The following is a 15,845-nucleotide window of genomic DNA, read 5'->3' on the forward strand; positions in this document are numbered from 1 at the left end:
GGGGGGGGGTGTTATCTGTTTTTTATTATGTATGAGTATCTGTTTTATTAGGTATAGTACAGGTTATATCCAGGATGTGACTGGTGGTGGTGGGGGGTGTTATCTGTTTTATTAGGTATAGTACAGGTTATATCCAGGATGTGACTGGTGGTGGTGGGGGTGTTATCTGTTATATACCAGGATGTGACTGGTGGTGGGGGGTGTGTGATCTGTTTGTCCAGTGGAGCATTGTGCTTCTTTTCAGACAGATAATGTCACAGGGATGACCCTCACTTTTACAGCTTTATGAGGGTCACGCACGCACACACGCGCGCACACACACACACACACACACACACACACACACCACTGTGCTCAGACATACACTTGAATCATAGTGATGTTCTGGGGGTTTCCATCTTTTCTTACCTTTCTGTGACATTCTGGCTAAGTGTGATTTACCTACAGACGGGCAGGCAGGCGTACAGACGGACAGACATTTAAGTTTTCTTTCAGTGATTTGTAATGCTAGGTAGATAGTTTGTGTGTGTGTTTGCGTGTGTGCGTGACCCTCATAAATATATGGCTCTACTTTACCCTGGTGCGTCATGTTGCGATGTATCTACATGTGTTGCTATGGAGTGACATGTCCTTTTCATATCCTTCCACTTGATTGACTTCATGGTGGCTCAGTGACTAGTGTCGTTTAAATCAAATCAAATCAAATCAAATTTATTTATATAGCCCTTCGTACATCAGCTGATATCTCAAAGTGCTGTACAGAAACCCAGCCTAAAACCCCAAACAGCAAGCAATGCAGGTGTAGAAGCACGGTGGCTAGGAAAAACTCCCTAGAAAGGCCAAAACCTAGGAAGAAACCTAGAGAGGAACCAAGCTATGTGGGGTGGCCAGTCCTCTTCTGGCTGTGCCGGGTGGAGATTATAACAGAACATGGCCAAGATGTTCAAATGTTCATAAATGACCAGCATGGTCGAATAATAATAAGGCAGAACAGTTGAAACTGGAGCAGCAGCACAGTCAGGTGGAAGTTGAAACTGGAGCAGCAGCATGGCCAGGTGGACTGGGGACAGCAAGGAGTCATCATGTCAGGTAGTCCTGGGGCATGGTGCTAGGGCTCAGGTCAGTTGAAACTGGAACAGCAGCATGGCCAGGTGGACTGGGGACAGCAAGGAGTCATCATGTCAGGTAGTCCTGGGGCATGGTCCTAGGGCTCAGGTCCTCCGAGAGAGAGAATGAAAGAGAGAAGGAGAGAATTAGAGAACGCACACTTAGATTCACACAGGACACCGAATAGGACAGGAGAAGTACTCCAGATATAACAAACTGACCCCAGCCCCCGACACAAACTACTGCAGCATAAATACTGGAGGCTGAGACAGGAGGGGTCAGGAGACACTGTGGCCCCATCCAAGGACACCCCGGACAGGGCCAAACAGGAAGGATATAACCCCACCCACTTTGCCAAAGCACAGCCCCCACACCACTAGAGGGATATCTTCAACCACCAACTTACCATCCTGAGACAAGGCTGAGTATAGCCCACAAAGATCTCCGCCACGGCACAACCCAAGGGGGCGCCAACCCAGACAGGATGACCACAACAGTGAATCAACCCACTCAGGTGACGCACCCCCTCCAGGGACGGCATGAGAGAGCCCCAGTAAGCCAGTGACTCAGCCCCTGTAATAGGGTTAGAGGCAGAGAATCCCAGTGGAAAGAGGGAACCGGCCAGGCAGAGACAGCAAGGGCGGTTCGTTGCTCCAGAGCCTTTCCGTTCACCTTCCCACTCCTGGGCCAGACTACACTCAATCATATGACCCACTGAAGAGATGAGTCTTCAGTAAAGACTTAAAGGTTGAGACCGAGTTTGCGTCTCTGACATGGGTAGGCAGACCGTTCCATAAAAATGGAGCTCTATAGGAGAAAGCCCTGCCTCCAGCTGTTTGCTTAGAAATTCTAGGGACAATTAGGAGGCCTGCGTCTTGTGACCGTAGCGTACGTGTAGGTATGTACGGCAGGACCAAATCAGAGAGATAGGTAGGAGCAAGCCCATGTAATGCTTTGTAGGTTAGCAGTAAAACCTTGAAATCAGCCCTTGCTTTGACAGGAAGCCAGTGTAGAGAGGCTAGCACTGGAGTAATATGATCAAATTTTTGGTTCTAGTCAGGATTCTAGCAGCCGTATTTAGCACTAACTGAAGTTTATTTAGTGCTTTATCCGGGTAGCCGGAAAATAGAGCATTGCAGTAGTCTAACCTAGATGTGACAAAAGCATGGATTAATTTTTCTGCATCATTTTTGGACAGAAAGTTTCTGATTTTTGCAATGTTACGTAGATGGAAAAAGCTGTCCTCGAAATGGTCTTGATATGTTCTTCAAAAGAGAGATCAGGGTCCAGAGTAACGCCAAGGTCCTTCACAGTTTTATTTGAGATGACTGTACAACCATTAAGATTAATTGTCAGATTCAACAGAAGATCTCTTTGTTTCTTGGGACCTAGAACAAGCATCTCTGTTTTGTCCGAGTTTAATAGTAGAAAGTTTGCAGCCATCCACTTCCTTATGTCTGAAACACATGCTTCTAGCGAGGGCAATTTTGGGGCTTCACCATGTTTCATTGAAATGTACAGCTGTGTGTCATCCGCATAGCAGTGAAAATTTACATTATGTTTTCGAATAACATCCCCAAGAGGTAAAATATATAGTGAAAACAATAGTGGTCCTAAAACGGAACCTTGAGGAACACCGAAATTTACAGTTGATTTGTCAGAGGACAAACCATTCACAGAGACAAACTGATATCTTTCCGACAGATAAGATCTAAACCAGGCCAGAACATGTCCGTGTAGACCAATTTGGGTTTAGACAATAGGACAAAGATAACACACAACGATAATAACGACTAAATTGAATACATTACATAATAGACAGGGGTTTCCTTGGCAACCCCGACAACGTTATGTTTAGGTTCCGTGGAGATGTGGGGATGGAATTCCGGGTTGCCAGGCAACGGGCCATTGTGTCCTCAGTGACCCGAGATTGTGGATAGGGATGAGTCACCTCTATTACACACAACTGATCTGCCTTAGGGAGATAAGGGATAGAGAGATAGTGAGAGAGCAAGAAAGATAGAGATAGAGGGAGGGAGGGGTAAAGGTCACAAACAGCAGGACACTGGGGCTGTGATACAGCGTCATCTCTACAGTAGAGAGGGAGGGAGAGGATGGAAGTGAAAGAGACAATGAGAAAGCTCTCTGAACTGGCCGTTTCACAGAACAGCACAGCTGTCTTCAGTATCAACTAGACAGTTCAGCTGGCTCCTAGACATGCAGAGTCTGTTCAAAACATGAATCAGAACCCTCATAGTGTAATGAGTGGTGTTCTGGAATCAGAACCCTCATAGTGTAATGAGTGGTGTTCTGGAATCAGAACCCTCATAGTGTAATGAGTGGTGTTCTGGAATCAGGGCCCTCACAGTATAATGAGTGGTGTTCTGGAATCAGAACCCTCATAGTGTAATGAGTGGTGTTCTGGAATCAGAACCCTCATAGTATAATGAGTGGTGTTCTGGAATCAGAACCCTCATAGTATAATGACATAGTGTAATGAGTGGTGTTCTGGAATCAGAACCCTCATAGTATAATGAGTGGTGTTCTGGAATCAGAACCCTCATAGTATAATGAGTGGTGTTCTGGAATCAGGACCCTCATAGTATAATGAGTGGTGTTCTGGAATCAGGACCCTCATAGTATAATGAGTGGTGTTCTGGAATCAGAACCTCGTAGTATAATGAGTGGTGTTCTGGAATGAAAAAGAGTAAGAGTGGTGTTCTGGAATCAGAACGGTCAGAGAAAGGGGTGTTCTAGAAGAGATAGGAAAGAAAGAGAGGAACAGAAATAGATAATATAGTAAATAATGGGTAGTGCTGTGGAAAAAGAGGCAAGAGGTAGAGCAGGTGAGAGCTAGAAGGAAGGAAAATGTGGAACGTATAAATAGAGAATATAGATTGTACACTGAATGAGTGGTGTTGTGGAGACCTGTCTAACCTCTATATGTCTATGCTCCTGTAGAGAACCTGGATGCTATGATCGCTCTGCAGACCAAGAATAAGCTGGGGAAAACACTGGGGATCCCTGGCATCATCCCTCCTACAGGTAAATATCACCCAGTCAATGGGTATCCCTGGAAAACAGGTAAAATGGGGATCCCTGGCATCATCCCTCCTACAGGTAAATATCACCCAGTCAGTGGGGATCCCTGGCATCATCCCTCCTACAGGTAAATATCACCCAGTCAAGTGGGGATCCCTGGCATCATCCCTCCTACAGGTAAATATCACCCAGTCAGTGGGGATCCCTGGCATCATCCCTCCTACAGGTAAATATCATCCCTCCCCAGTCAGTGGGGATCCCTGGCATCATCAACCCTCCTATCCCTCCAGGTAAATATCACCCAGTCAGTGGGGATCCCTGGCATCATCCCTCCTACAGGTAAATATCAACCAGTCAGTGGGGATCCGTAGCATCATCCCTCAGTCAGTGGGGATCCCTGGTACAAATATCACCCAGTCACTATGGAGTGACCTGTCCTTTTCATATCATTCCACCTGATTGTCCTTGCGGTGGCTCTGTGACTAGTGTCAGGTAAATCTACAGTCACTGTACTTTTCATTATTCCCTTCTGGATGTGTTTATTTTTATGGATGGTTATGGTAAAGGTAAATGTAAGGTTAAGGTACTTTGCTTAGACAGGTTGTGTAATACTGAACTTCCCCTTTAAGGGTTGGGTGTTGTGGGGTTGGGTTGGGTGTTGTTGGGTGTGGTATGGTTGGGTTGTGTGTGGTGTGGTTGGGTTGTGTGTGGTGGGGTTTGGGTTGGGTGTGGGGGGTGGGGTTGGGTTGGGTTGGATGTGGTGGAGTTGGGTTGGGTCTGGTGGGGTTAGGTTAGGTTAGGTTGGGTGGGATTAGTTTGGGTTGGGTGTGGTTGGGTGTGGTGTGGTGGGGTTAGGTTAGGTTAGGTTGTGTGTGGTGTGGTTGTGTTGGGTGTGGTTGGGTTGGGTTGGGTTTGGGTGGGGTTAGGTTGGGTTGGGTTGGGTGAGGTTGGGTTGGGTTTGGGTTGGGTGGGGTTAGGTTGGGTGTGGTTGGGTTGGGTGTAGTGGGGTGGGGTTGAGTTGGGTTCAGTCGGGTTGAGTTTGGTTGGTGGTAACTGTCTGTTGTTGTGCCTGTGTTGCAGGGAAGACCCCAGAAGACGATGACAACACCAAGGCAGAGGCGGCCAAGATGCAGAAGGAGTATGAGAACCTGAAAGACTCAACCAAGGAAGAAGCGCCGTCCACTGAGACCAGAGGCGAGTTCAAGAAGGATTCTGTTTGCAGCGAACATGTTACCAGAGTAACCATTTCAGTTGAACAATTTTAATGAACATTTCAAAATGTTATCTCCCTCTCTATTATAGATCACCCAGGCAAGTCTGAGATCTACTTGGAAGCCATCAGGAAGAACATTGAGTGGCTGAAGAAACACAACAAAGACGAGGGCAAAGACGGTAAGACAACTATATATATATATATATATATATATATATATATATATATATATATATATATATATATATGTGTATATATATATGTATACATATGTATATATATATATATATATGTATATATATATATATGTGTATGTATATGTGTGTATATATATGTATGTATATATATGTGTGTATATATATGTATGTATATATATATGTATATATATATATACACAGAGAGAGAGAGAGAGAGAGGCACTCTCTTTAAAACTTTTGAGTAATTCTAATCATTTTTTGTTGATATTGTTTTGTCTGCTCACTTTTGTTTATTGTTTATTTCACTTGCTTGGCAATGTTAACACGTTTCCCATGCTAATAAAGCCCCTTGAATTGAGAGAGAGACAGACAGACAGATTCTTGTCTGTCTGGTATAGGATTGGTGTTGGAGTCAACAAGGCTGGCTGCTGTCCATTATGCTGTACGTAGAGTCTGTCTGGAGAATCTATACAATCTCTGTAGGACCCAAACAGTCCCTTTGTTCAGTGTACAGTTTCAGCTAACGTTCCAACATTAGTACACACACACACTCACACACACATACACACACACCCGCCCGCCCCTCCTACTGCAAACGGTGTCTGGTCACAGATAAGTCTGTAGCGACACACTGAAGAATAGTTAAATTAAAGTCTGCTTTGTCCAGCAGGATTTGCAATTAAAATAAGCTTGGTGGGTGATGCATTACCCCACACCTCATGAATATGGATAAGGCTTGGTATGCATCCCAAATGGCACATTATTCCCTATATAGTGCACTACTGGCACTACCCTATGGGCCCTGGTCAAAAGTAGTGCATTCCATAGGGACTAGAATGCCATTTGGAACTGGGACACAGACTTGATGAGTCTGCTGCCCTAATTACTGTGATGTGTGTGTGTGCATGTGTGCGTGTGTGTGTGTATCTACTCCCAGTTACCCTCATCAACCCTCACAGCAGAGGACCCAGACCAGAACATTTCCTGGTTATGACACTGCAACTATCAGCCATTGTTTCATTGACTTAATGTAATCCTGTAGACATCCACTGGTCAGTAAGAGTGAAGCAGATTCGGTCAGCCAAGTGTTCCGTCAGTTCCCATTGGTGGTTCATTGAGTAGAAGACTATGAAATGTTAATGAGGGTAGTCTATACATTGGTATGAGACCAGCCCAGTCCAACTGTCTGGTGTGGAGGACCACTGGGACCTCCTACAGTACCAATCAACTGTCTATTGTACAGCCATAAAGACAGACACTTAGATATAGTTTGTTGTTATATTGGAGGTATAATTAGTTATAGATATGTTTAGGATATTCTTATGGTGAGTGTATTTTCTCTCTCCTGAGTGTACTGTCCAGGGACCGTATTTATCAATCACCTAAGAGTAGGAGTTCTGATTAGGGATCAGTTCTGCCTTTTAGATCACAAAGAATACGATTACATGGACAGGGAAAAAGTACTCCCACCCTGAGACGCTTGATACATCTCCTCTCTATATATACAGTATACTCTCTTCTTTTGGCTGTGTGTCTTTGCAGGTCCTTCTCTCTCTTTTTCTTTCTCCTCTATCCTATCTCTGTCTCTGTCTCTCTCGCTCTCTCTCTTTCTCTCTCTCTCTCCTCTATCCTCTCTCTGTTATTTTGTCTGTGTGTGTTTAGTGCAGGTCCTCCCTCTCTCCTCTCTCTCTCCTCTCTTCTCTCTCTTCACTCTCTCTCTCCACTCTCCTCTCTCTACTCTCTCTCCTCTATCCTCTCTCCTATCTACCCTGTCTCTTCTCTCTCCTCTCTCTCCTCTCAAAGAGACTGAAATAGCTGCATTTTGGAGCTGCCTTACTCAACAAAAATGTACCAAAACAACAATACAATGGGAAAGTGACAATACAATGGGAAAGTGACAATACAATGGGAAAGTGACAATACAATGGGAAAGTGACAATACAATGGGAAAGTGACAATACAATGGGAAAGTGACAATACAATGGGAAAGTAACAATACAATGGGAAAGTGACAATACATGGGAAAGTGACAATACATGGGAAAGTGACAATACATGGGAAAGTGACAATACAATGGGAAAGTGACAATACAATGGGAAAGTGACAATACAATGGGAAAGTGACAATACAATGGGAAAGTGACAATACAATGGGAAAGTGACAATACAATGGGAAAGTGACAATACAATGGGAAAGTGACAATACAATGGGAAAGTGACAATACAATGGGAAAGTGACAATACAATGGGAAAGTGACAATACATGGGAAAGTAACAATACATGGGAAAGTAACAATACATGGGAAAGGACAATACATGGGAAAGTGACAATACAATGGGAAAGTGACAAACAATGGGAAAGTGACAATACAATGGGAAAGTAACAATACATGGAAAGTGACAATACAACGGGAAAGTGACAATACAATGGGAAAGGGAAAGTAACAATACATGGGAAAGTAACAATACATGGGAAAGTAACAATACAATGGGAAAGTAACAATACAATGGGAAAGTAACAATACAATGGGAAAGTGACAATACATGGGAAAGTGACAATACATGGGAAAGTGACAATACATGGGAAAGTGACAATACATGGGAAAGTAACAGTGTATGCTTTATTAGATCAAGCGATTAAAAAAAATATATATACAGTGCCTTGCGAAAGTATTCGGCCCCCTTGAACTTTGCGACCTTTTGCCACATTTCAGGCTTCAAACATAAAGATATAAAACTGTATTTTTTTGTGAAGAATCAACAACAAGTGGGACACAATCATGAAGTGGAACGACATTTATTGGATATTTCAAACTTTTTTAACAAATCAAAAACTGAAAAATTGGGCGTGCAAAATTATTCAGCCCCTTTACTTTCAGTGCAGCAAACTCTCTCCAGAAGTTCAGTGAGGATCTCTGAATGATCCAATGTTGACCTAAATGACTAATGATGATAAATACAATCCACCTGTGTGTAATCAAGTCTCCGTATAAATGCACCTGCACTGTGATAGTCTCAGAGGTCCGTTAAAAGCGCAGAGAGCATCATGAAGAACAAGGAACACACCAGGCAGGTCCGAGATACTGTTGTGAATAAGTTTAAAGCCGGATTTGGATACAAAAATATTTCCCAAGCTTTAAACATCCCAAGGAGCACTGTGCAAGCGATAATATTGAAATGGAAGGAGTATCAGACCACTACAAATCTACCAAGACCTGGCCGTCTCTCTAAACTTTCAGCTCATACAAGGAGAAGACTGATCAGAGATGCAGCCAAGAGGCCCATGATCACTCTGGATGAACTGCAGAGATCTACAGCTGAGGTGGGAGACTCTGTCCATAGGACAACAATCAGTCGTATATTGCACAAATCTGGCCTTTATGGAAGAGTGGCAAGAAGACAGCCATTTCTTAAAGATATCCATAAAAAGTGTTGTTTAAAGTTTGCCACAACTTTTTGGCAACAATGCAAAATGTTATGATTGGCGTAAAAGCAACACAGCTCATCACCCTGAACACACCATCCCCACTGTCAAACATGGTGGTGGCAGCATCATGGTTTGGGCCTGCTTTTCTTCAGCAGGCACAGGGAAGATGGTTAAAATTGATGGGAAGATGGATGGAGCCAAATACAGGACCATTCTGGAAGAAAACCTGATGGAGTCTGCAAAAGACCTGAGACTGGGACGGAGATTTGTCTTCCAACAAGACAATGATCCAAAACATAAAGCAAAATCTACAATGGAATGGTTCAAAAATAAACATATCCAGGTGTTAGAATGGCCAAGTCAAAGTCCAGACCTGAATCCAATCGAGAATCTGTGGAAAGAACTGAAAACTGCTGTTCACAAATGCTCTCCATCCAACCTCACTGAGCTCGAGCTGTTTTGCAAGGAGGAATGGGAAAAAAATTCAGTCTCTCGATGTGCAAAACTGATAGAGACATACCCCAAGCGACTTACAGCTGTAATCGCAGCAAAAGGTGGCGCTACAAAGTATTAACTTAAGGGGGCTGAATAATTTTGCACGCCCAATTTTTCAGTTTTTGATTTGTTAAAAAAGTTTGAAATATCCAATAAATGTCATTCCACTTCATGATTGTGTCCCACTTGTTGTTGATTCTTCACAAAAAATACAGTTTTATATCTTTATGTTTGAAGCCTGAAATGTGGCAAAAGGTCGCAAAGTTCAAGGGGGCCGAATACTTTCGCAAGGCACTGTATATGTTACCCCCCTTTTCTCCCCAATCTTGTCTCATCGCTACAACTCCCCAACAGGCTCGGGAGGTGAATGTCGAGTCATGCGTCCTCTGAAACATAACACGCCAAACTACACTTCTTAACACCCGCCCACTTAACCTGGAAGCCAGCCGCACCAATGTGTCGGAGGAAACACCATTCAACTGATGACTGAGGTCAGTCTGCAGGTGCCTGGCCCAACACAAGGAGTCGCTAGAGCGCCGCGATGAGCCAAGTAAAGCCCCCCCAGCCAAACCCTCCCCTAACCCGGATGACGCTGGGCCAATTGTGCACCGCCCCATGGGACTCCCGATCACCGCCGGTTGTGATATAACCTCGAATCCGGGTCTGTAGTGATGCATCTAGCACTGCGATGCAGTGCCTTAGACCGCCTCGCCAGTCAGGAGGCCCATAAAATTGTTTTCTAACTGATATGATGCAGTTTATTGTTGTGACATGAAATAACAGAATTGCATGAAAATCTCTGTTATTTTGGTGGGGCCTCGTCCCACCTGCCCTACGTAGGGCATTGCCACTGTGTGTGTGTGGAGTGCAGGTCTCCTCTCTGTACCCATTGTGGTTGATTAGTATGCCAGTCAGGCAGTCCGGTGGGTGTCTGGGAAGAGAGGGGCCTCTCGTCCTTACTGATGGCAGAGAGGAGACATCTGATGGGGAGGTAATAGAGGGAGTCAGGACCCTGTCAACATGGAGCTACTCATAGAGGAAAACACACACTATCACACACACACACACAGTAGGAAACAGGTTCCACTTCCTGTTTGAGTATGCCAGTGAGCTTTCCTCAGGTACTGACACTGTTGGGTTATTCACCAGAAGATCTATTCACCCAGATATGATCACTTATGGAAATGAGATGTGAAGTCACTCAAAAGTCCCGTGAACAGTTTGTAATGTGTAGGGAACGGTTTGTAATGTGTAGGGAATGGTTTGTAATGTGTAGGGAATGGTTTGTAGGGAATGGTTTGTGTAGGGAATGGTTTGTAATGTGTAGGGAATGGTTTGTAATGTGTAGGGAATGGTTTGTAATGTGTATGGAACGGTTTGTAATGTGTAGGGAATGGTTTGTAATGTGTAGGGAATGGTTTGTAATGTGTAGGGAATGGTTTGTAATGTGTAGGGAATGGATTGTAATGTGTAGGGAATGGTTTGTAATGTGTAGGGAATGGATTGTAATGTGTAGGGAACAGTTTGTAATGTGTAGGGAACAGTTTGTAATGTGTAGGGAATGGTTTGTAATGTGTAGGGAACAGTTTGTAATGTGTAGGGAACAGTTTGTAATGTTTGTAGTGTAGGGAACAGATTGTAATGTGTAGGGAACAGTTTATAATGTGTAGGGAACAGATTGTAATGTGTAGGGAACGGTTTGTAATGTGAAGGGAACGGTTTGTTCAGGCCCTGTTTCCCAAGCAGCTGAAGGCTGGCCCAGGTCTGGACTTCAATGGAGATTCTCCATTGAAGTCATTTTAGTCCAGGACCAGGCTTAATCTGTGTCTGGGAAAGCAGCCTATAGTGTATAAGAGAGCATTTAGATTAGCCACAGATATTAGAGAGGATGTTCTGATCTGTTTCTGTATCATTTGTATATTGTAAACACAATTTACTGAGTGACATTATAATGAATTATGGAAATATCAGCTCAACGCAGGCTTTTATTTAAAACCCATTAGGTTTGTTTTGTTTCTCTCCCTCTCTCCCTCTCTGTTTCTCTCTCTATCCCTCTCTCCCTCTCTGTTTCTCTCTCTCTCCTATCCCTCTCTCTGTTTCTCTCTTCTCTCCCTCTCTCTGTTTCTCTCTCTCTCTCTCTCTCTCCCTCTCTCTGTTTCTCTCCCTCTCTCCCTCTCTGTTTCTCTCTCTATCCCTCTCTCCCTCTTTCTGTTTCTCTCCCTCTCTCCCTCTCCCTCTCTATCCTCTCTCCCTCTCTCTGTTTCTCTCCCTCTCTCCCTCTCTGTTCTCTCTATCCCTCTCTCCCCTCTCTGTTTCTCTCTCTCTCCCTCCCTCTCTCCCTCTCTGTTTCTCCCCTCTCTATCCCTCTCTCCCTCTCTCTGTTTCTCTCCCTCTCTCCCTCTCCATTCTCCTGTTTTCTCTCCCGCTCTCTCTCTGTTTCTCTCCCTCTTTCTCTCTGTTTCTCTCTCTCTCTCTATGTCTGTCTCCCTCTCTGTTCTATCCCTCTCTCCTCTCTCTGTTTCTCTCTCTCTCCCTCCCTCTCTGTTTCTCTCTCTCTGTTTCTCTCTCTCTCTCTCTCCGTCTGTCTCTCTCTGTTCAATACAGCTGGGAGACAACATTACACAGTCATGGAAACAGAGTGGTTGCCTGGGAAACACACCACTTACTGTATTTACCCTGGCCCAGCTCCTTCCATTAGAGATGTGTGTGTGTGTGTGTGTACTGTGTGTGCATGCTGTGTGTGTGTGTGTGTGTGTGTTTGTTCTAGGCATTGGTACAGGGTGGCTAGCGTACATGTCTGTTGTGTTTGTTCTAGGCATTGGAACAGATGGACACTCTCTGTCAGTACATACTGTAGCTAGAGGAACAGATGGACACTTCTCTGTCAGTACATACTGTAGCTAGAGGAACAGATGGACACTTCTCTGTCAGTACATACTGTAGCTAGAGGAACAGATGGACACTTCTCTGTCAGTACATACTGTAGCCAGGGGAACAGATGGACACTTCTCTGTCAGTACATACTGTAGCTAGAGGAACAGATGGACACTTCTCTGTCAGTACATACTGTAGCCAGGGAACAGATGGACACTTCTCTGTCAGTACATACTGTAGCTAGAGGAACAGATGGACACTTCTCTGTCAGTAGAGGAACATACTGTCAGCTGTAGAGGAACAGATGGACACTTCTCTGTCAGTACATACTGTAGCTAGAGGAACAGATGGACACTTCTCTGTCAGTACATACTGTAGCTAGAGGAACAGATGGACACTTCTCTGTCAGTACATACTGTAGCTAGAGGAACAGATGGACACTTCTCTGTCAGTACATACTGTAGCTAGAGGAACAGATGGACACTTCTCTGTCAGTACATACTGTAACTAGAGGAACAGATGGACACTTCTCTGTCAGTACATACTGTAGCTAGAGGAACAGATGGACACTTCTCTGTCAGTACATACTGTAGCTAGAGGAACAGATGGACACTTCTCTGTCAGTACATACTGTAGCTAGAGGAACAGATGGACACTTCTCTGTCAGTACATACTGTAGCCAGGGGAACAGATGGACACTTCTCTGTCAGTACATACTGTAGCCAGGGGAACAGATGGACACTTCTCTGTCAGTACATACTGTAGCTAGAGGAACAGATGGACACTTCTCTGTCAGTACATACTGTAGCTAGAGGAACAGATGGACACTTCTCTGTCAGTACATACTGTAGCTAGAGGAACAGATGGACACTTCTCTGTCAGTACATACTGTAGCTAGAGGAACAGATGGACACTTCTCTGTCAGTACATACTGTAGCTAGAGGAACAGATGGACACTTCTCTGTCAGTACATACTGTAGCTAGAGGAACAGATGGACACTTCTCTGTCAGTACATACTGTAGCCAGGGGAACAGATGGACACTTCTCTGTCAGTACATACTGTAACTAGAGGAACAGATGGACACTTCTCTGTCAGTACATACTGTAGCTAGAGGAACAGATGGACACTTCTCTGTCAGTACATACTGTAGCTAGAGGAACAGATGGACACTTCTCTGTCAGTACATACTGTAGCCAGGGGAACAGATGGACACTTCTCTGTCAGTACATACTGTAACTAGAGGAACAGATGGACACTTCTCTGTCAGTACATACTGTAGCTAGAGGAACAGATGGACTGTTCTGTCTGCTTGACTCCATATCACCATCATTATCACAACCTCCTAGAGGAACAGATGGACACTTCTCCACACTAGAGGAACAGATGGACACTCCTCCAGGGGAACAGATGGACACTTCCTTCAGTACTACTGTAGCCAGGGAACAGATGGACACTCCCTCCTCCTCCATACTGTAGCCAGGGGAACCTCCTGGACACTTCTCCTCCCTCCTAGCTAGAGGAACAGATGGACTGTTCCTCTGCTTGACTCCATATCACCATCATTCCTCCAACCTCCACACCTCCTTCCTCCACACTCCTCCTCCCTCCTCCACACTCCTCCCTCCTCCACACTCCTCCTCCCTCCTCCCTCCTCCACATTCCTCCCTCCTCCACAGTCCTCCTCCTCCTCCACACTCATCCAGAGTCCTCCTCCCTCCTCCACACTCCTCCTCCCTCCTCCACAGTCCTCCTTTCTCCTCCACACTCCTCCTCCCTCCTCCAAACTCCTTCTCCACACTCCACACTCCTCCTCCCTCCTCCACTCCTCCTCCTTCCTCCACACTCCTCCTCCTCTCTCCTCCACACTCCTCCCCTCCCTCCTCCACACTCCTCCACACTCCTCCTCCCTCCTCCATACTCCTCCTCTCTCCTCCACACTCCTCCTTCCTCCTCCACACTCCTCCCTCTCCTCCACACTCCTCCTCTCCTCCTCCACACTCCCTCCTCCCTCCTCCACCCTCCTCCTCCCTCCTCCACACTCCTTCCTCCTCCACCCTCCTCCTTCCTCCTCCACACTCCTCCTCCCTCCTCCTCCACACTCCTCCTCTCTCCTCCACACTCCCTCCTTCCTCCTCCACACTCCTCCTCTCTCCTCCACACTCCTCCTCCCTCCTCCACACTCCTCCTCCCTCCTCCACACTTGTCCTCCCTCCTCCCAGCTCCCACCCCTTCTATGTACACTTACATGTGTATTCTATAGTAACTTGATAGGATGCTGATCCTTTGTCAGATAAATGATTGTTTGAATACCAACAGAACTACTTGTTGTGAAAGCACCTGTCTCTCATCTACGGCTGCTTAAACACCACACCAGTAGAAATACACTTTTTCAAACTGAAAGACGATGGCCAGAGCCTACTCATGATGTTGCATAACCATTTAAATCAATAAATCATTGTTATAGTTAAAGTATGATATATTTGGGTTTAAGATGTCAAAACCGAACTGTGCACTTCGGACAAATCTGTGTGAATGCAGTGTCTTTTCCTATGATGTGACATGCTAATTATTTTCAGCCTACGTTTAGTTTCAGGATTTACACAATCCTCGTTCACATTTTTCCAGATTAGATTGTAATCTGTCTCTATTCTTGTGTATTTTATTCCAGATTACGACCTGTCCAAATTGAGGGACTTCATGGACCAACAAGTGGACTCCTACATTGACAAGGGCATCATCGAGAAGGGTGAGGGAGAGACCATCAAGAGGATCTACGGCAGCCTGTAACCTTCAACCAACCTTAAAATAACCAACAACCAACCTTCAAACACCTACGACCAACCTTCAAAAAACCCACTGGAAATGTATGACGATTGATAAACCTATGAATAGGGCCTAGAGTTGTTCCTGTTCTGGAAACATGGTTTGGAAAAACTCCTGGCTTTACGACTCACTCACAATGAGCAGAATCCAAACTTGACATGATGATCCCAGAAAGTAACTGTCTGATTTTTGTGTGAATTCTTACCTTGATGTCAGTGGGAGTTTGGTGTGAAAGTTTGAGTAAAGCGAGTGGATCTCAAGTTAGGATTCGGCCTCTATGAGATGAAAGGTATGACCTTTATGTATTAAAAATAAACCATTTAGGCAAAAACATATTGTATTTGACATTTCCAGAAAGCTGGAATGCAATAATGGTAATATTATCACTGAAAGTATATATTCAACTATACTGCTAGAAAACAATCAGCAATAGTCCGATGTCACTGAATGGCACTGACTCGATTAGGAAGGGAAATTCAATAGTCCGATGTCACTGAATGGCACTGACTCGATTGGGAAGGGGAAATTCAATAGTCCGATGTCACTGAATGGCACTGACTCGATTGGGAAGGGGAAATTCAATAGTCCGATGTCACTGAATGGCACTGACTCGATTGGGAAGGGGAAATTCAATAGTCCGATGTCACTGAATGGCACTGACTCGAT

General features: G+C 44.8%; 1 protein-coding gene across 1 annotated transcript in view; it reads left to right on the plus strand.

Annotated features, from left to right (window-relative positions):
• The window catches only part of scg3 (secretogranin III), a 30,379-nt gene extending 14,534 nt beyond the window's left edge, over nt 1–15,845 (plus strand). Inside the window, exons 9-12 of the mRNA XM_042317630.1 lie at nt 4,069–4,152; nt 5,230–5,343; nt 5,452–5,541; nt 15,025–15,845. Coding sequence (XP_042173564.1) covers nt 4,069–4,152; nt 5,230–5,343; nt 5,452–5,541; nt 15,025–15,143 — 407 coding nt within the window. The 3' untranslated portion in view covers nt 15,144–15,845. The remainder of the gene's footprint in view (nt 1–4,068; nt 4,153–5,229; nt 5,344–5,451; nt 5,542–15,024) is intronic.

This window comes from Oncorhynchus tshawytscha, unplaced genomic scaffold (assembly GCF_018296145.1).
Source record: "Oncorhynchus tshawytscha isolate Ot180627B unplaced genomic scaffold, Otsh_v2.0 Un_contig_3158_pilon_pilon, whole genome shotgun sequence".
Taxonomy (NCBI): domain Eukaryota; kingdom Metazoa; phylum Chordata; class Actinopteri; order Salmoniformes; family Salmonidae; genus Oncorhynchus; species Oncorhynchus tshawytscha.